The 20,071-nt window shown below is 42.0% G+C and overlaps 1 protein-coding gene and 1 long non-coding RNA gene across 4 annotated transcripts in view; one reads left to right on the top strand and one right to left on the bottom strand.

Annotated features, from left to right (window-relative positions):
- Positions 1 to 260: 260 nt before the first annotated feature.
- LOC134295992 (uncharacterized) lies at positions 261 to 2,684 on the bottom strand. The gene is made up of 2 exons (XR_010002539.1): positions 2,243 to 2,684; positions 261 to 1,124 (listed from the first exon to the last, which is right to left on the bottom strand). It is a non-coding gene; the product is annotated as an uncharacterized LOC134295992 (long non-coding RNA).
- A 28-nt stretch (positions 2,685 to 2,712) lies between these two features.
- The window catches only part of eif4e3 (eukaryotic translation initiation factor 4E family member 3), a 35,710-nt gene continuing 18,351 nt past the window's right edge, over positions 2,713 to 20,071 (top strand). Inside the window, exon 1 of one of the 3 annotated variants that reach the window (XM_003217822.4) lies at positions 2,713 to 2,941. In XM_003217822.4, coding sequence (XP_003217870.1) covers positions 2,778 to 2,941 — 164 coding nt within the window. In that variant the 5' untranslated portion in view covers positions 2,713 to 2,777. Of the gene's footprint in view, positions 2,942 to 16,828; positions 17,196 to 20,071 lie in introns of those variants that run through there. The other 2 variants (XM_062969707.1, XM_008105369.3) reach the window with 2 other exon arrangements.

Below are 20,071 nucleotides of genomic sequence, written 5' to 3'. Positions count from 1 at the left end.
GTGGGGACTCTTGGAAACCAGACAAGTGGGGCTTATATATCTGTGGAATGTCCAGGGTGGGAGAAAGAACTCTTGTCTGTTGGAGGCAAGTGTGAATGTTGCAATTGGCCAGTTTTATTAGCATTGAATGGCCTGCAGCTTCAATGCCTGGATGCTTCCTGCTTGGATGAGCAGATGGCTGCTACTACCGGGTTTCCCCGAAAATATGACAGTGCCTTATATTAATTTTTGTCTTATTTTTCCATGAAGAAGAATTCACATTTATTATTGAACAAAATATTTGAACATTTATTATATACTGTACAGTAGTTGTCATCACAAACCAGCATAACCAGACAAACTGTGAATCCTGTCAAGAATTTCTTGTTACTACCATTATTTTCATGTACAATCTATGGTATGTACATTTACCGATCCTGCATGCTCTGGTGTTCTGTTTGGCGGGCATGCTTCCAAACAAAAACTTTGCTAGGTCTTACTTTCGGGGGAGGCCTTATATTTAGCAATTCAGCAAAACCTCTACTAGGTCTTATTTTCTGGGGATGTCTTATTTTAGGGGAAACAGGGTAGATGGCATATGTTCTGTATCTAAAACTAGAGCTGATGTGGTCTATCCAATGCAATTTTCTTTTCTTTTTTCAAAATCTTTATTAAGGGTTTTTTGCCTTACTCTAAGTGGGCGGAAGAGGAGGGGGAGAAGGGAGGGTGCAGGGATTTGAAAAATAGAGAGGGGGGGGGGGCTTGGCTACAGCCCTGATCAGAAAAACCCATGCTTGGCTGAAAACTTCTTGCTAATTTACAGTGGAAAACGTTTTAATCATCATCATGATAAAGGAAATCAGAAGTTAACTGAATGGCCACTAATAGCAACAATTCCACTTACAGTTAAAGTGCTCACCCACAGAAAACCATATTTAATAATCTAGAGCTGATGTGGCCTATCCAATGCAATTTTCTGAATCAGCACCCAAAATAACCCCAGGAACACATCTAAAAACGAAGACACCAAGGTGCCCCACTTCCAGGCACCACATGGACTGGCTCCTCTCAGGGGGAGGAAGGAGGAGGAGAAGCAGCAGTCAGGAGGTTTGTTGTCACACCTTTCATAGGTAGTCAGCCTCTCCCTGGAAGGAAGAGAAGAAGCAGCAGTGAGAAGGCTTGTTGTTGGCCTCTCCCCTCCTGACATCCCCATTGCCTCAGCACTATAAGAGGGTTTTGTGAGACCAGTCCCTCTCCTTGCAACGGTGTAGTAATAGTGAGGCTGCAGACAATATTTTAGTTCATGGGGAGCACTGATGGTTCACAGACCACAGGTTGGGAACCACTGGATTAGATGAGCCAGTGGGAGACACCTGTTTCCACTTGCAATCCAGGTCAACTCCCTCCCCCTCTACCTCATGCCTTAAGCTGCAGGCAGACCAGGCATGGGCAGACTTGGGTCCTCCAGGTATTTTGGACTTCAACTCCCACGATAGGCTGTTAGGAATTGTGGGAGTTGAAGTCCAAAACACCTGGAGGACCCAAGTTTACCCATGCCTGGGGCAGACCAACTTGGAGACTTCAATTAAGTCAGCTATTTCTGCTACTGAAATGTAAATTGGTAGACAAAAGGTAGGTAATGATAGTGTGAAATGAATAATCTAAATGGAGCCTCCGATGGCCTAGGGCAGGAGTCCTCAAACTTTTTAAGTGGAGGGCCAATTCACAGTCCCTCAGACTGTTAGGGGGCCGGACTATGATGAAATAGTCCAAAATTAGGATTGTTGTTTTTGTGTGCCTTCAAGTCATTTCAGACTTAGGTCAACCCTAAATAAAGTTTAGACAGAGGCCAGGTAAATGGACTTGGAGGGCCGCATCCGGCCCATGGACCTTAGTTTGGGGACCCCTGATCTAGACGATCTCATAAGACCATAGGTAAGCAAATAGACCTCCAAAGACCATCTAGACGGTCTCATAGGACCATAGGTAAGGAAAGTGACCTCCAAAAGCCATCTAGATGGTCTCATAAGGCCGTAGCTAAGCAAAGAGACCTTCAAAGACCTTCTAGACGATCTCATAAGACCACAGGTAAGCAAAAAAGACCTCCAAAGACCAGGTAGACTTAGGTCAACCCTAAGTCTAAAGTTTAGGACAGGGGCCTGGTAAATGACCTTGGAGGGCCGCATCCGGCCCCCGGGCCTTAGTTTGGGGACCCCTGGCCTAGGGGATAAAAGCCTCGTGACTTGAAGGTTGGGTTGCTGACCTGAAGGCTGCCAGGTTCGAATCCCACCTGGGGAGAGCGCGGATGAGCTCCCTCTATCAGCTCCAGCTCCGTGCGAGGACATGAGAGAAGCCTCCCACAAGGATGGTAAAAACATCAAGACATCCGGGCGTCCCCTTGCAGACGGCCAATTCTCTCACTCCAGAAGCAACTCCGGTTGCTCCTGACATGAAAAAAAAATCTAAATTTGGTTGAGATAGTGCTTGCAGTTCTTAATTTTTGCTTCTCATAGACTTGGCATGGGGATTTGGTTCACCGGGGAAAATTCATGAGCAAACCAGGTTGCTGTTTTGGTGGTGGTTTGAACCCCTAACCCGCCCCCTTGGCTACGGACTGGGAGGACACCTAAGATTCCCTAGCCTAGAGCCCTTGAAGTGGTGCGTGTGCGCCCTCCGAGGACCCCTGCTGGCCGGCGGCGGGGAATGCAGCGAGGCGGCGCTGACTCAGCCGGAGAGAGAAAGGAAGGGAGGGAGGGAGGAAGGGCGGGCGGTCGGTGGGTCGGACGGGCAGGCGGGCCATGGCGCTGAGCGGCCCCGAAAGGCAGCCGGAGCCCCCGCAAAGCAGCAGCGGCGCCGCCGAGGAGGCCGATCTGGACCCGCAGAGGCTCCGCGCCCTGGAGCCCGAGGACGGCGGCGCCCCCGGGATCCCGCTCCACTCGCCCTGGACCTTCTGGCTCGACAAGTGAGCCCCGCTTTGGGGTTGTTGGTGGGGGGCAGGGTGGGCGAGGAGCGGGGCCTTCCACGCCGACCCCCGGGCCGAAGAGGGGAGAGAGGAGAGGCCGGGCGGGAGGGGCTTTGTCTCCTTCCTTCCTTCCTTCCCTCCCCCCTCCCTATTCCTCCAGGCCTTATGGGGACTGCTTCTTGTTGTTGTTCCTGTTTCTCTTCCCTCTCTGTCATTCGCAGGCACATATGTACACACACATATATACACATACACACACACAGATATATATACATACACACATATATACACAGATATTTATATGCACACACATGCATATATACATACCCTTATACACACACCCATATACACATATATTTATATGCACACACATACTACACACACACATATATATACACACACACATACACACATCCAGTATATATATAAAAAGGTAAAGGTTTCCCCTGACGTTAAGTCTACATAATTGCAATCTTATCTTGGCAACAACAATCAAGTCTAGAAATCTGTCTGTAGAAAAATAAAGCTGGGATAATACTGGATTTTCCCATAGTATGGTACAGGTCAAAGCCAGTCCCAAGGTTCCTGATTGGTTAACTAGGATTGTCCTGTGAATGTGATGCACAGTTTTAATTGTGATGTGGTAAGGTGGATTCAAACTGATAAATGTTGTCACTGATTGGAATCCTCAGAGTTCTGCCCCTGGAAACTAATTTGTACAGGAATGGTATTTGCAATACTGTACATTGTTGTCCATATGTAATGATGAGGTACAGAGAGATGAAGGAATGCATGGAAAACCAGAAAAGTGGCACGGTATGAAATTAAGGTAAAGGTAAAGGTTTTCCCCTGACATTAAGTCTAGTCGTGTCTGACTCTGGGGGTTGGTGCTCATCTTCATTTCTAAGCCAAAGAGCCAGCGTTGTCCGTAGACACCTTCAAGGTCATGTGGCCCAGCATGACTGCATGGAGCACCATTACCTTCCCGTCGGAGCGGTACCTATTGATCTACTCACGTTGGCATGTTTTCGAACTGCTAGGTTGGCAGAAGCTGGGGCTAACAGCGGGTGCTCAGCCCGCTCCCAGGATTTGAACCTGGGACCTTTCGGTCTGCAAATTCAGCAGCTCAGTGCTTTAACACACTTCGTCACCGGGGCTCCGGTATATATACATACCCATATATACACACACACATATACATATATTTATATGCACACACATACTACAGACATATAACATATATTTATATATATGCACACACATATATGCACACACAAACAGATGTATATACATATCCATGTTTATACACAGATATATTTGTATGTACACACATATATACTACATAGACACAAATATATATAAACACACACCCATATACACAGATGTATATACATACATATACATAGCGTTATTATACACACATATATACACATATATTTATATGCACATGCATATACTACACCCATATGCACATATATATGCACACACATATACTACACACATATATGTATATGCACACTATATATATATATATATATATGCACACACTTATGCACATATACTTATGTGTACACATGTATATACTATACATATGCACATATATTTATACCTATAAACACACACATATATATACAGATTTATATACACACATATATTGTACATACACTATATATATATATATATATATATATATATATATATATAGAATCATAGAATCATAGAATCATAGAATAGTAGAGTTGGAAGAGACCTCAAGGGCCATCTAGTCCAACCCCCCGCTAAGAAGCAGGAAATCGCATTCAAAGCACCCCCGACAGATGGCCATCCAGCCTCTGCTTAAAAGCCTCCAAAGAAGGAGCCTCCACCACGGCCCGGGGGAGAGAGTTCCACTGCCGAACAGCCCTCACAGTGAGGAAGTTCTTCCTGATGTTCAGGTGGAATCTCCTTTCCTGTAGTTTGAAGCCATTGTTCCGTGTCCTAGTCTGCAGGGCAGCAGAAAATAAGCTTGCTCCCTCCTCCCTATGACTTCCCCTCACATATTTGTACATGGCTATCATGTCTCCTCTCAGCCTTCTCTTCTGCAGGCTAAACATGCCCAGCTCTTTAAGCCTCTCCTCATAGGGCTTGTTCTCCAGACCCTTAATCATTTTAGTTGCCCTCCTCTGGACGCTTTCCAGCTTGTCAGCATCTCCCTTCATCTGCGGTGCCCAAAACTGGACACAGTATTCCAGGTGTGGTCTGACCAAGGCAGAATAGAGGGGGAGCATGACTTCCCTGGATCTAGACGTTATTCCCCTATTGATGCAGGCCAAAATCCCATTGGCTTTTTTAGCTGCCGCATCACATTGTAGGCTCATGTTTAACTTGTTGTCCACGAGGACTCCAAGATCTTTTTCGCACACACTGCTGTCAAGCCAGGCGTCCCCCATTCTGTATCTTTGATTTCCATTTTTTCTGCCGAAGTGAAGTATCTTGCATTTGTCCCTGTTGAACTTCATTTTGTTAGTTTCGGCCCATCTCTCTAGTCTGTCAAGATCGTTTTGAATTCTGCTCCTGTCTTCTGGAGTGTTAGCTATCCCTCCGAGTTTGGTGTCATCTGCAAACTTGATGATCGTGCCTTCTAACCCTTCGTCTAAGTCGTTAATAAAGATGTTGAACAGAACCGGGCCCAGGACGGAGCCCTGCGGCACTCCACTTGTCACTTCTTTCCATGATGAAGACGACGCATTGGTGAGCACCCTTTGGGTTCGTTCGCTTAGCCAATTACAGATCCACCTAACCGTAGTTTTGTCTAGCCCACATTTTACTAGTTTGTTTGCCAGAAGGTCGTGGGGGACTTTGTCGAAGGCCTTACTGAAATCTAGATATGCTACATCCACGGCATTCCCTGTATCGACCCAACTCGTAACTCTATCGAAAAAAGAGATCAGATTAGTCTGGCATGACTTGTTTTTGGTAAATCCGTGTTGACTATTAGCAATGACCGCATTTGTTTCTAAGTGTTTGCAGACCACTTCCTTAATGATCTTTTCCAGAATCTTGCTTGGTATTGATGTGAGGCTGACCGGACGGTAATTGTTTGGGTCGTTCTTTTTTCCCTTCTTGAAGATAGGGACCACATTCGCCCTCCTCCAATCTGCTGGGACTTCTCCTGTTCTCCAAGAACTCTCGAAGATGATTGCCAGTGGTTCTGAAATAACTTCCGCTAGTTCCTTCAATACTCTTGGATGTAGCTGATCTGGCCCTGGGGACTTGAATTCGTTTAGAGTGGCCAGGTGTTCCTGGACAACTTGTTTCCCTATTTGGGGTTGGATTTCCCCCAATCCTTCGTCCATTCCATGTTGCTGAGGTTGAAGATGGCTTTCTTTTTGTGAGAAGACCGAGGCAAAGAAGGCATTAAGCAGTTCTGCCTTTTCCCTATCCCCTGTCACCATCACCCCATCTACTCCTTGCAGTGGCCCTATCGCCTCCTTTTTCTTCCTTTTTCTACCAACATAAGCAAAAAAACCTTTTTTGTTGTTTTTTATGTCCCTGGCAAGCCTGAGCTCATTTTGCGCTTTAGCCTTGCGAACCTTTTCCCTACAGGAGTTGGCTATACGTTTGAATTCTTCTTTGGTGATTTCTCCCCTTTTCCACTTCTTGTGCATGTCACTTTTGAGCTTTAGCTCAGTTAGAAGTTCTTTGGACATCCATTCTGGCTTCTTTGCACTTGTCTTATTTTTCTTCTTTGTTGGCACTGTCTGCATTTGCGCCTTGAGTATTTCACTTTTGAAAAACTCCCATCCATCCTTAACTCCCTTGTTTTTTAATATCGGCGTCCATGGAATGCCGCTCAGTAATTCCTTCATTTTTTGGAAGTCAGCTCTCTTAAAGTCCAGAATGCGTGTTTGACTTGTCTTAGTTTCAGCATTCCTTTGTATTGCAAACTGCAGGAGCACATGGTCACTTGCCCCTAAGGATCCAACCACTTCAACTGTATTGATCAGGTCTTCCACATTTGTTAAGATTAGATCAAGAGTTGCTGATCCCCTTGTTGCCTCTTCTACCTTCTGGACCATAAAATTATCTGCAAGGCAAGTGAGGAATTTGTTGGACTTTGTACTCTTGGCTGAGTTTGTTTTCCAGCAGATATCGGGATAATTGAAATCGCCCATGACTACTATATCTCTTCTTTGTGCCTGTTTGGTCAGCTGTTGACAGAAGGCTTCATCAAGTCCTTCATCCTGACTCGGAGGTCTGTAGTAGACACCCACGACAAGATCTTTTTGAGTCCCGGTTCCCTTGATTCTTATCCAGATGCTTTCAAGCTGGTTTCCCGGATTACAGTCTTGCATTTCTTCTGCAACGTAACTGTTTTTGACATATAAAGCTACTCCCCCTCCTCTCCCCTTTGTTCTATTTCTGTGAAAGAGGTTATAGCCCTCAATGGTTAAATTCCAGTGATGGGAGTCATCCCACCAGGTTTCAGTGATGCCTATGACATCGTATGTGTGTATATAAACACATATATACACACACTCATATACTACACCCATATACACACATACTATATATGCACACACATATACTACACACATGTACACATATTTATATGCATATATATATATATATATATTACACACATACACACATATATTTATATGCATACACATATATACTACACATATATAGTATACCCATGTACACATACACATATTTATATACACATTCACACAAGTATACACACTTATACGTATATGTATTAACACATAATACAGGCAGTCCCCAAGTTACAAACAAGATAGGTTCTGTAGGTTAGTTCTTAAGTTGAGTTTGTTTGTAAGTCAGAACAGGTACATTTTCGAAGTGTATTTCTAGCCATATTTATATATGTATATATATATAAAAGCTTTGGTTAGCAAAGGGAAGGGTTACACCTCTGTGGTTTTTGTTTGCTGTCTGTGCATCTGTTCAAAATATTGCACCTCACTTTCTGTCCCTTTGACAATTGGATTTTGAAAAATTGGGCTTGTTTTAGAAACAAGGATTAGTGATAAAGTTTCAGTGGAGACCCATTTCCCCCATGGTAACTCTGTCATGGGTGAATTTCCCTTCCAAGGGGTAGATTTCTCTCACTTCCTGTTGTCTCATGCCCATTCTTAAGTCGATTGTGAGTCAGATGTTTGTAACTCAGGGACTGCCTGTGTTTGTATGTATGTGTATATATGCTCTTGCACACACATATATACACATACTCATGTATATTTATATATACACACATGTATTTATATATACACACATACACACAAATATATACTCACAAAACTATATATACATACTCACACATACTTATTTATGCATACATGCACACACACGTGCACATATGTACACGTATGTGTCAATGTCTGCATGTATATACATGCACATGCATATAAACAAATCTATTCTCACACGTATATACATGTGTGCATATACATGCACACACAGGTACATATACACTTATCAATATACACACAGATTTATATATACATATACACATATAGATACATACATATGCACACACATATATATACATATATATACAGTACATGTGTACACTGGTACCTGCATACACACACACATAATATACGAGGGTTGAATGAAAATAATGCCTCCACCTTCGTTACTTGGGTTTGAATGGGAATATTTTAATAAATCAAATGCAGAAATAATCCTTAGAATGTGCTCTTTAACTACCACTATTCACTTTTCCACATAATCACCAGACAATTGGATACATTTCTGCCAACGATGAACAAGTTTTCTGAAGCTGTCACGGAAGAAGTGGACACTCTGTTTCCACAACCAGCGTTTCACAGTACCCATCGTGCACCTTACTCGCCCAACGACGCACAGTACTCACATCAACACAGTCTTAAACAGCTTGTATTCTCTGATGAATCTCCTTTGGGGTGATACGTTCTGCTGTCAAGAATTCAATGACTGCACATTGCTTAAGTCGCATTGACCGACCGTCTGCGCAGGGTTCCATACTTCACACTTTAACAACACAACCATTCAATGCTAAGGCTTCCCACCAAATGAAACTGTAGAGGAGAGTTTACTGAATAAGCCAGTACCTGCTGCATACCAGTACTGCCATCTGTTGAGGAGTTATGAAGGTGGAGGCATTACTTTTCATTCAACCCTCGTATACTCTCTCATTCACGCACATATACATACATACATTCACACACACATACACAAAGACATACATATCCTTCGCATCCACGGATTTTGCATCCACACAATCAACAATCCACAACTTGAAAATATTCCAAAAAGCAACCTGGATTTTTGCCTTTACTACAAGGGACCCTGTTTTCCCATGCCATTACATATAATGGGACCTGACCGTCATCTGATCTTAGTATCCACTGAAATTTTGAAACCAAACCCCACTCTTTTCTGTGTGTTTCCTCCGGTGTATTTGCACTGATTAATACGTACAATTCAACTCTGCTTTAACTGGCTCATGCCTCAAAGCTATGGAATTGTGGGAGTTGTAGCTTGGTGAAGCACCAGCACTTTTTTTTGGCAAAGAAGGCTAGAAAGCTTGTTAAACTACAACTCCCAGGATTCCATAGCATTGAGCCATGATAGTGAAAGTTGTTTCAAGCTGTATTAATGCTACAGTGTGGATGTATTCCAATTTGCCTTTTGGGGAGAATCGGATTCAGTTCTGAAATCGGATTCAGTTCTGAAGTTATGTGAGACAACACTGTTTAATGGGAACTGAGCAAAGGCTGACCTCTTCTGGGAAAAGGAAAAAAGAGAATCTTTTCAACTTTTTTGTGTCACCACTTTCGACAGTAATTAGTTTATTTGTCACATCCCAGTTATTCATTTATTTATTTTTATTTATTTATTTTTCAAACTTATATGCCGCCACTCCCCTAGGGCTCGGAGCGGCTTACAAGTTGGGGTGCAACTTCACTGTAGATTTAATGGAGTTTGACACCACTTTAACAACCAATGCTCAATGCTGTGGAATCATTGAAGCTGTTGTTTCACAAGGTCTTTAGCCTTTGTTGCACTGACCATAGTTTAACTGCATTGCGCTGTATTAGATGAGTCCACACTGCCATATAATGCCATTCAGTGCAGTTAAATTGCATTATGAAGTTGCATTATATGGCAGTGTAGATGGGGCCAAAGAATGCTGGTGCCTCAACAAACTACAACTCCCATGGCTCCGTAGCATTCAGCCACGGCAGATTAAGTGGTGCCAAACTATATTAATTCTGCAGTGTAAATGCACCCTTAGAACAGCCCACAAACACCTCTGGGGGGGGATATTTTTTGGAGCATGGGTACGTGAAATCATGGTTATTGAGTCTATGGATAACTTCATATTTATTTTCAGTAAGGCTACTAAAGGGGTGAGTAGAATCAACCTTCACACAAAAAAGGTTTATTCTTTTTCCTCTAAAGGAGAGTTGGGCAATCAAGATGCCATCCAGATGTTTTGGACTACAGTTTCCATCAGATCTAGCCAGCATAGCAAATGGCGAAGGATTATGGGACTTGTAGCTGCACAGAGAGGTTTAAAAGCTATATTGCAGGCCAAAATTCAGCAAATGATGATTACAGACAAAAGGTATAGATGTGTATACAAGTTATACAAGTTATCACTGACTCTGGGTTGTTGTGTGTTTTCTGGGCTGTATGGCCATGTTCCAGAAGTATTCTCTCCTGATCTTTCACCCACATCTATGGCAGGTACCTCACAACCTCTGAGGATGCCAGCCATAGATGTGGGTGAAACGTCAGGAGAGAATACTTCTGGAACATGGCCATACAGCCCGGAAAACACACAACAACCCTGTGATCCTGGCCATGAAAGCCTTCGACAACACATATCACTGTTTTCTGAAGAAATCTATTTCTGCTCCGTTCCCTTCCTTATTTAAAAAAACATGGCTCTTGCTATAGATATACTGTATATGCATACATGCCTTTGAATTGCTTCTGATATAGTCTTAATTTCTCTATATTTTGCAACCTGATCCCTTCCTACTTTCCTTTTTAATTCACAGCCTAAAAATAGAGCAGCCTGGAAATGTTTGGCTGCCTCTAGAGAGTTCTTGGTTTTAGAAATATTAACAGCAGTATAGTAGGCTCTCACTTAATCAGAACTGGAATTCTCAAGTAACTGGCAAAAAAGTTGAAGAAACAATACTTTAGATTTTGAAAAGCTGTTTTTATAATACAGTAAAACCTTAAGTTACATTTGTTTTTATTTGCTTTTAAAGACTGTATATCTATATGCTTGGTAGTGCAGCGAGTTAAACCGCTGAGCTGCTGAACTTGCTAAGAGGTGGGGAGCGGGGTGAGCTCTTGCTGTTAGCCCCAGCTTCTGCCAACCTAGCAGTTCTAAAACATACAAAGGAAGTAGATCAATAGGTACTGCTCTGGTAGGAAGGGTCATGCCAGCCATATGCACTTGGAGGTGTCTACAGACAATGCCGGTTCTTAGACTTAGAAATAGAGATGAGCACCAACCCCCAGAGTTGGACAGGACTAGACTTCATGTCAGGGGAAAACCTTTACCTTTACCTTACTGTAGTAAAGGTAAAGGTAAAGGTTTTCCTCTGAGAGATACCTATTGATCTACTCACATTTGCATGTTTTTGAACTGCTAGGTTGGCAGGAGCTGGGGCTAACAGCGGGCGCTCATTCCGCTCCCGGGATTTGAACCAGGGACCTTTTGGTCCTCAAGTTCAGCAGCTCAGCGCTTTAACACACTGTGCCACCAGGGGCCCCTATTACCTTACTGTATTTCAATATTAATATCCTGTTGATACAAAGTTTATGGTATAGTACAATAAGGGTTATAGCAGCCATGGGTAAACTTCGTCCATCCGGGTATTTTGGAGTACACAATTCCTAACAGCCTGGACGGATGAAGTTTGCTTATGCCTGGGCTATAGTATTAGTTGAACCTGTTTCTAATAGTAACTCTCAAGCAACCAGAAACAACACCTACTAATTCCTGTGAGTGCTGGTTAACTGAGAGTCTACTGTATTAAAATTGATTTCCCTCAATTTTTTGCTACAAAAACTATCCTTGTTTCTTTAAAAAGGAAATATCCTGACAGATTCAAAAAGTCGTATAGACTTATTCCCAAGTTTGTCACATTCAAACAGTAACAAAACACATGCCTGTTTGTACTGCCTCAAACTGCATTTTTAAAACTCTTTTTTGAACCCTGTGATTTCCCAGCACTTATCACTTGCACCCTCTCTAGTCCTCACATGTAATGGGTGCTTGGCTTGTTTTCCTGTAAAGATCTGGTTTTGTAACAGGAGAAACTGTCCCTGAAGTATAAACAACTTCCCCTGACAAATAGCTGAGGCCAGAAATCTTCTTGTGTTTTAAGAGCATTTCAAGAAACCTAAAACTACAGAGGGTTTTGGTAAAATAAATACTGGGAAACCAGGCTAGGTTTGGTGGTAGCATTTTGTGTGTGGAAGTGTGTGTGAACATGGAACTGCCCCAGTTTGTATAAATAACTGGAAATAAATTTGACGTTAACAGCAAAAGAGGCACACAGTATACTAATACCTGCTTCAAAGGCTTCAACTACACTTCCATATGATCCAGTTTCTGAATCCAGATTATCTGATTTGAGCTGGAGTGTATAGCAGTGTAGACTCGTGTAATCCAGTTCAAAGCAGATAATCTGGATTCAGAAACTGGACTATATATGGCAGTGTAGACCCATAATCTGCCAATTATACTCACCTCTTTGGCTGGTCAAAGTCACTTTGAGTTTTTAATCTGTCAGTTTTAACTGTGTTATACCCCACATTGAGCTGCAAAGAGAGGCAAGTAGAAACTATTATTACTATTATAGTTTAATGGTCTAATGTCACAAATGGTTTATTTGTTTTATTATGTTTATACAGTAGAGTCTCACTTATCCAACACTCGCTTATCCAACGTTCTGGATTATCCAACGCATTTTGGTAGTCAATGTTTTCAATACATCGTGATATTTTGGTGCTAAATTCATAAATACAGTAATTACTACATAGCATTACTGCGTATTGAACTACTTTTTCTGCCAAATTTGTTGTCTAACATGATGTTTTGGTGCTTCATTTGTAAAATCATAACCTAATTTGATGTTTAATAGGCTTTTCCTTAATCTCTCCTTATTATCCAACATATTCACTTATCCAACATTCTGCCGGCCCATTTATGTTGGATAAGTGAAACTCTACTGTACTTATATTTTAGGGAATTTACATTGTTTTAATTTTGTATTTTGTCGTGTTTATAATACAATAATAAGACCATTTATATTCCGCCCTATCTCCCTGAGGAGACTCAGAGCGGATTCCAACAGACAAAAAGGCAAACATTCAATGACTCAATACAACAACAATACAAATATGATAGCGCAAAATAACCCAACATATAAAGGCAAGTTATAACACATTTTTATTGTTAATTCCTGCGTCCCTATATGGAGAAAAAGCCGGGATAAAAATAAAGTAAATACTGTAAATAAACATGGTAGGGGCAAAAGGAGAAGATGGGAGAGACGTTTAGACAAAAATGAGTAGTGACATTCTACATTCCTTACCTACATTGCATCTACACTGTAAAATTAATGTAGTTTAACTCCACTGCCATGGCTCAATGCTGTGGAGTTACGAAATGAGACTGGGATCCTAACATTTCTATCTTTGCATTTGCTGGAGTTTGATTCCAGCACACACATACACACACACATCTGTATGTTCAAGTCCCAATCAAATACAACAGCATAATAAAATTGCATTTCTTATCTAAAATAGAATTTTAAAATATATATGTTTTTAAACTAGGAATGGCTGAATTCCTGGATGAAAAATATAGAGGGCCAACTGTAAATGTCTGTGTTTTGATTACTTATGTATTGGGCTATTGAAATTTGAAATTTTATTCTAGTTTCCCCTCTTAACTTTGAAAATGAGTCCAATTTAAAAAGTAGATTTAAATAGAAGAACGTGGAGAAGGAGACAGTCAGTTCAGAAACCTTCACAAACTACATTTTGCTCCTTTTAAACTGAAAATCACATTCTTGAGTTTGGTGCTTGGAATCGGATTCTGTGCCCCCTTCTTTTTCACAATATAATATGCCCCACAGAGCCCTCTAGATGCTTAGTTAGAAGCTTGACTTTCAGTTGGTAAGGTCTCATAAAATGTGCTTTTCTTTCTTCTTTTTTTCCTTTCCTTTGTTCACCTCACTTTTTTATCTTATTGGAAAATCCGTGTTTAATAAAAAGTATATTTTTAAAAATAAAATAAAATTGTGGTTAAGGCAATAATGAAAGGTACCTCAAGTACAACTTATAGAGTTACCACCAAAACCAGTAGGACTTACAAGTGGAGTGCTTTGCAATTTTGACTGGTAAAGTTGTTGAGCAGCCATTCCCAACCTGTGGCCTTCTCTATATGTTAGACTATAGTTTCCATCATTCTAGTTCATCATGCCCATGGTGGCAACAGACAATGATGCTTTGAATCCAGCATACTTAGAAGGCAACAGGATGAGGGCAGCTGCTGTACAGATCAACTTGAACACCAGAGAGGCCCCCTTGAATCATATTGTCTTCTAAACAGAAGGCCTGACTTGCATAGGAGAGGCTGTTAATTTGCTTTCTGTTCACCCTCAATTAAAACCTGGACCAAGGGTGCATCTACACCATAGAATTAATGCAGTTTTACACCATTTTAACTACCATAGCTCAAGGTTATGGAATTGCTTGGTGGGCCATTGGCACTCTTTCACAAATAAGGCCTAAGACCCTTGTAAAACTGCAACCCCCATGATCCCGTAGCATTGAGCCTTCAATCAAAGTGATGCCAAACTGTATTCTTTCTACAGTGTAAATACATCCTAAAGCTACGTTTTTGAAAAGAAACACCCTGACGTTATAGCAATAAACCCACCTTACTTCTACGACAATAGAGCAGGTCAACTGGGTTCCTTCTGAAGATGCCGATTATTTCAATAATAATTGAATGTAGGAATCAACAGCAGGATAAGAGTTGGGGTTAGGACTTCCTCTTCTGCCTCCAGCCCTTTTCCAGCTGCATGATATGAACACAAATAGGCCCTTCTTTTGAAATGTTCCCCATAATAGTCTTGCAGTCAAAGGTTTAGAGTAGTAAAACTAGTCAATTTGGGACATGAAAGAAGGAAGGATGAAAATTGCTGAATCAGCCCCAGGGGCCCTCTGTTCTGCTTAAGTAATAACCAGTCAGATGCCTGTACGAAGGACAACAAAGCAACCTCAGTCTGGGATGCCTCAGGATTCGATCCTCTCCTCCATCCTATTCATAATCAACATAAAACTATAGGGAGAGGTTTCCTGGAGATTTGGGGTTTGGTTTCATCAGCAGCTGATGACACCCAACTGTTCCTTCTTTCCACCAGATGCAAAGAAAGTATATCTTGGTTCTGAACTAGCATCAGGAATGGACTGGGTGAGATCTAACAAATTAAAGCTCAGTCCAGTCAAAAAACAGATCAGGGAACAGAAATTTGGGCTATTCTGGTGGGGTTACACTCTGAGAAATGCAGTTTTGTAATGTGGGTATATTTTTGCCTTTTCCCCCATACAGCTTATGCGCAAGCTATTTTAAAGACCGAGAGTGCATTTACCCTATTGAATTAATGCAATTTCATATCACATTAATTGCAATGGCTCCATCCTATGGATTCGTGGAAGTTTTAGTTTGGTGAGGCAGCAGCATTCTGGCAGAGAAGGCTAAAAATCTTGAAAAATTACAACTCTCATGATTTCATAGCATTGAGCCACGAATTAGGGTTGTCAAACTGGCATAAAAAGCAGGATGAATGAGTAGGATATAGGTAGGGTCCTTTCTCATGCCAGTTTGACACAACTAGAACTGCAATTTAGGAAAGACGGGGTAGATTTTTTGTGGGGAGTTCTTTCACTGTCCTAGTTCCACAATCATGGATGGAAAGTCAAAATATGATGGCAAAATATGATTCTGACTAGCATTCATCTATATTTCTTTATAATTGTGGATCAAACTTAATTCCTTCATATCTGCTCTTCCAAGACCAAGTCTTCTTCTGAGTTCAGGGTCTGGCCTTTGTCTTTGTAATTTCCAAGGAGATTAACAAAAGCTGCGTGGAGCAAACTGCTTTTCAGGATTAACTTGCTGGCAATCCATAGGTTGTGTCTTCATTGAAAGATTTCCTATTTTATGTGAGACCATTGTGGAAACATGTAACAAAAATTATCAATTTCTCACAGACCTGGAGCTTGCAACAAAATAGCTTAAATATTCACCATGATCTCAGCTTTGCTGGCTTATTGAAACTTTTGGAGATTCTTTTTGTCCCATGGAGGCACCAGACAGTGTTACTCTACTATTGTTGCCAACACAGCAATATTAGATTAGCTGTAAAATATTATTCTGTTTTTCTAACTCTTCTGAATTTCCTTAAACCCATTGCTGCTTCGGAGTGTGGTGGAGTCTCCTTTTCTGGAGGTTTTTAACCAGAGGCTAGATGGCCAGGATCCATTCAGTGTTTCTGTGATAAACACTAGGCTTGCTCAAATAATTCGATTTCCCCGTTACCCGTTATTAATTCGTTACTTTCGTTAGTTTTGAAGCAATATACGGCCTTGATTGTCCACACGTCTGGATATCGCGGTTTCGAACCGCGAGAGGCCGTTTTTTGTTATGTCGTCGTTTTTTTCGTTAGGAAAAAAAGCTTTTGCAAATCACCCAAACTCCCACCATTCAGGCCCTTTCCTTTTGCCCCTCAGCAAAAGGGGCGTCACGGGCTCAGCCAATGGGAGGGGGCGAGGGGGAAGGAGGCCGAGGAGGAGGAGGAAGACGGAGGGGGGAAATGGCCGCCGCCGCCTCGCCTCAGCTCAGGCCTGGTGTCTCTCTGTGAGGCGGGAAGGCGGCGGATGGAGCCGGGAATGGAGAGACCGAGAGAGACAGAGACACGCAGAGATGGAGGCTGGCGCGGGGCCCGGCGGTGAGGAGGAAGAGGCCCGGGATGTGAGGGGGTGTGGGCCAGGCCCGTCCTCGGCTGCTCCCGGGGAGGGAGGGAGGGAGGACTACGACTCCCAGGGGCCCAGATTCGCACCCTCCCTCCCCCCAATACAGGTCTCCATACGACGCTACATGAACTTGAATGGATACTGTGGTTGTGTTGTCGAAAGCTTTCATGGCCGGGATCACACTGTTGTGGTATGTATTCCGGGCTCTATGGCCATGTGCCAGAAGCATTCTCTCCTGACATTTCACCCACATCTGTGGCAGACATACTCAGAGGTTTTGACGTCTGTGCGAAGCTAGGCAAGTGGGGTTTATATATCTGTGGAAGGTCCAGGGTGGGAGAAAGAACTCTTGTCTGTGGGAGGCAAGTGTGAATGTTGCAATTGGTCACCTTGATTAGCATTGAATAGCCTTGCAGCTTCAAAGCCTGGCTGCTTCCTACCTGGGGGAATCCTTTGTTGGGAGGTATTAGCTGGCCCTGATTGTTTCCTGTCTGGAATTCCCATTTTCTGGGTGTTGTTCTTTTACTGTCCTGATTTTAGCTTTTCTGTAGCTAAAAATGCATATAAAATTGATTCTATAGGGAGGATAAATGATTGGATTTCAACTCCTACAGCTTAGCTTTCTCTGCCAATAATGGTACCATACCAAACTAAACCTCCCAAGATTCTGTAGCAGTGAGCCATCTTGGATATTGTAAGGGATTTATTATTATTATTATTATTATTATTATTATTATTATTATTATTATTATTATTAGACCTTGCTCCCAGGAAGGTGCCTTCGCTGTGGCTCCCAATTTATCTATCTACCTTTCCACATATTCTCCACATTGTGTGTATGTGTATGTATATTATATATACATGAGCCCCGATGGCGAAGTGTGTTAAAGCACTGAGCTGCTGAACTTGCAGACCGAAAGGTCCCAGGTTCAAATCCCGGGAGCAGAGTGAGTGCCTGCTGTTAGCTCCAGCTTCTGCCAACCTAGCAGCTTGAAAACATGCCAATGTGAGTAGATCAATAGGTACCGCTCTGGCGGGAAGGTAATGGCACTCCATGTAGTCATGCCGGCCACATGACCTTGGAGGTGTCTATGGACAACACTGGCTCTTGGGCTTAGAAATGGAGATGAGCACCAACCCCCAGAGTCAGACATGACTGAACTTAACGTCAAGGGATACCTTTACCTTTACCTATACACACACAAACACACACATATGCAGGGACTATATATATATATATATACATACATACATACAGTATATATCACACACACACCAATTTAACAAAGTTTCAGCCACAAAAACAAAGTTTCTGAGGTAGAACAATGACTTTCACAGTAAAGACAACCCAATTTAACAGGAAATAAGACTTTCAAACCAGGAACAGATTTCTGCAATTATTAAAAAATGGTTTATTATAAAAGCTATGAAAATTCGCCAAAAATCAGAGGATAAGGGAAACGTTCCAAATTTTGGTGAGCTATCAGTGTTAAATGTCTTCTACCACTGTACCAAGTTTGAAGAAGATCACTCAAAAAATGAGGGCGGGAGAGTCCTGTAAAATCTCCCCTCGTGCTGTTTTTTTTTGGCCACTGCGCATGCGCGTCCGCCATTAACGAATTAATTTAGAAAATAACGAATTTTCGTTAATTTCGAATTTTTTGGGGGGCAAAATTCGGAAATGACATCAGAAACGAAACGCTGGCGCCCCCTGCTTTTGAAACTAGTTTAGAATCAATTTTTTCATGGATTGCTCAAGCCTAATAAACACATTAGAAGTTGAAAATGATAATGTGGTACTTCTGTTATACTTATTCCATGAACTTAAGGTGTGCTTATACCTGAGAGCATAACTTTCCTTCGCTTTGTAGGATTCTGTCTATTTGAATACATACCTGGTCCCCGGGCACATACTTTACTAAAGTTGTTTACCTATTTTTACATACAGTCTGTGCTGGTGATGGTCACACTACAGCTGATGTCTTTCTTTTTTGGGAGAAGACTGACCTGGCCACAGTAATTCAGACTTGTAATCTCCACAACAGAGATAGGAATCATGTAGCCTGCATGGGACTGCAGCCCTTCCTCATCCTCATAATAATTTTTCTAAATTTTATTACTCACCTCTCCTTTCACCTCAAGGCAGGGCATAACATAATGTGCTGGTAATGCTGAGACCTCCAGTTCAACAACATCTGGAGCACTACATGTTCTTCAGCCCTCTCTTAAGACACAGTGTTCATGCAGTAGGAGTCACCATTGTGGGCAGTACAGTGGACCCTTAGTCTCCACTGGGCTTTATACCAGGACCCCTATGGATACCAAAATCTAAAGATTCTCAAGTCACATTATATACAATGGCATAATCAAGCCGTAGATGGTTGAATCCATGGATGCAGGACACGGAGGACCAACTATGGTCTGATGTGATTCAGTGATCTTTGAGATATAAATACCCAACATATCTGGGGAAAGAGAGACTAGACATATTTACTTAACCCTATTAGTTTTCAGTGTATGTGGGATTTATATCCAATATTTTAGCCCCACTTACTGTTCTTAATAGTACAGTTCACCATGTTAAATGTAAATTTTAGTTAATTATATCATAATAAACATTTCAGAATTATACTTCTCTGGGCTGCCAATTATAATAAAATCAAAGGTGGGAATAACATTTAAAGGGCTGGGACAAATAACTGTCTATATCACACTCCAAAATTGTCAAAAACTAAAGTGGTTGCTGGAGACTGGTACAATAATTGCTATTAATGACCATTAAAGCTCTTCTCCAAACCTGTCCTGTTCAAAGAATGAGTAGGCACTGTTGTTGCTCCTGTTGTTGTTAGGAGGTCATGGTGCCTTCAAGTCCTTTCTCAACTATGGTGACCCAAAGGTGTCCCTGTTTGGGGTTTCCTTGGCAGGATTTGTTCAGAGGAAGATTTGCCTTTGCCTTTCCCTAATGCAGAGAGTGTGTGATTTGTCCAAGATCAGAGGACTTCTATGGCTGAGCAGAGATTTGGCTCCCGGTCTCCCAAAATCCTAGTCCAGCACTGAAAATACCAC

Source organism: Anolis carolinensis, chromosome 2 (genome assembly GCF_035594765.1).
Source record: "Anolis carolinensis isolate JA03-04 chromosome 2, rAnoCar3.1.pri, whole genome shotgun sequence".
In the NCBI taxonomy this organism is placed as follows: domain Eukaryota; kingdom Metazoa; phylum Chordata; class Lepidosauria; order Squamata; family Dactyloidae; genus Anolis; species Anolis carolinensis.
This window is presented reverse-complemented; position numbering and strand designations above follow the sequence as displayed.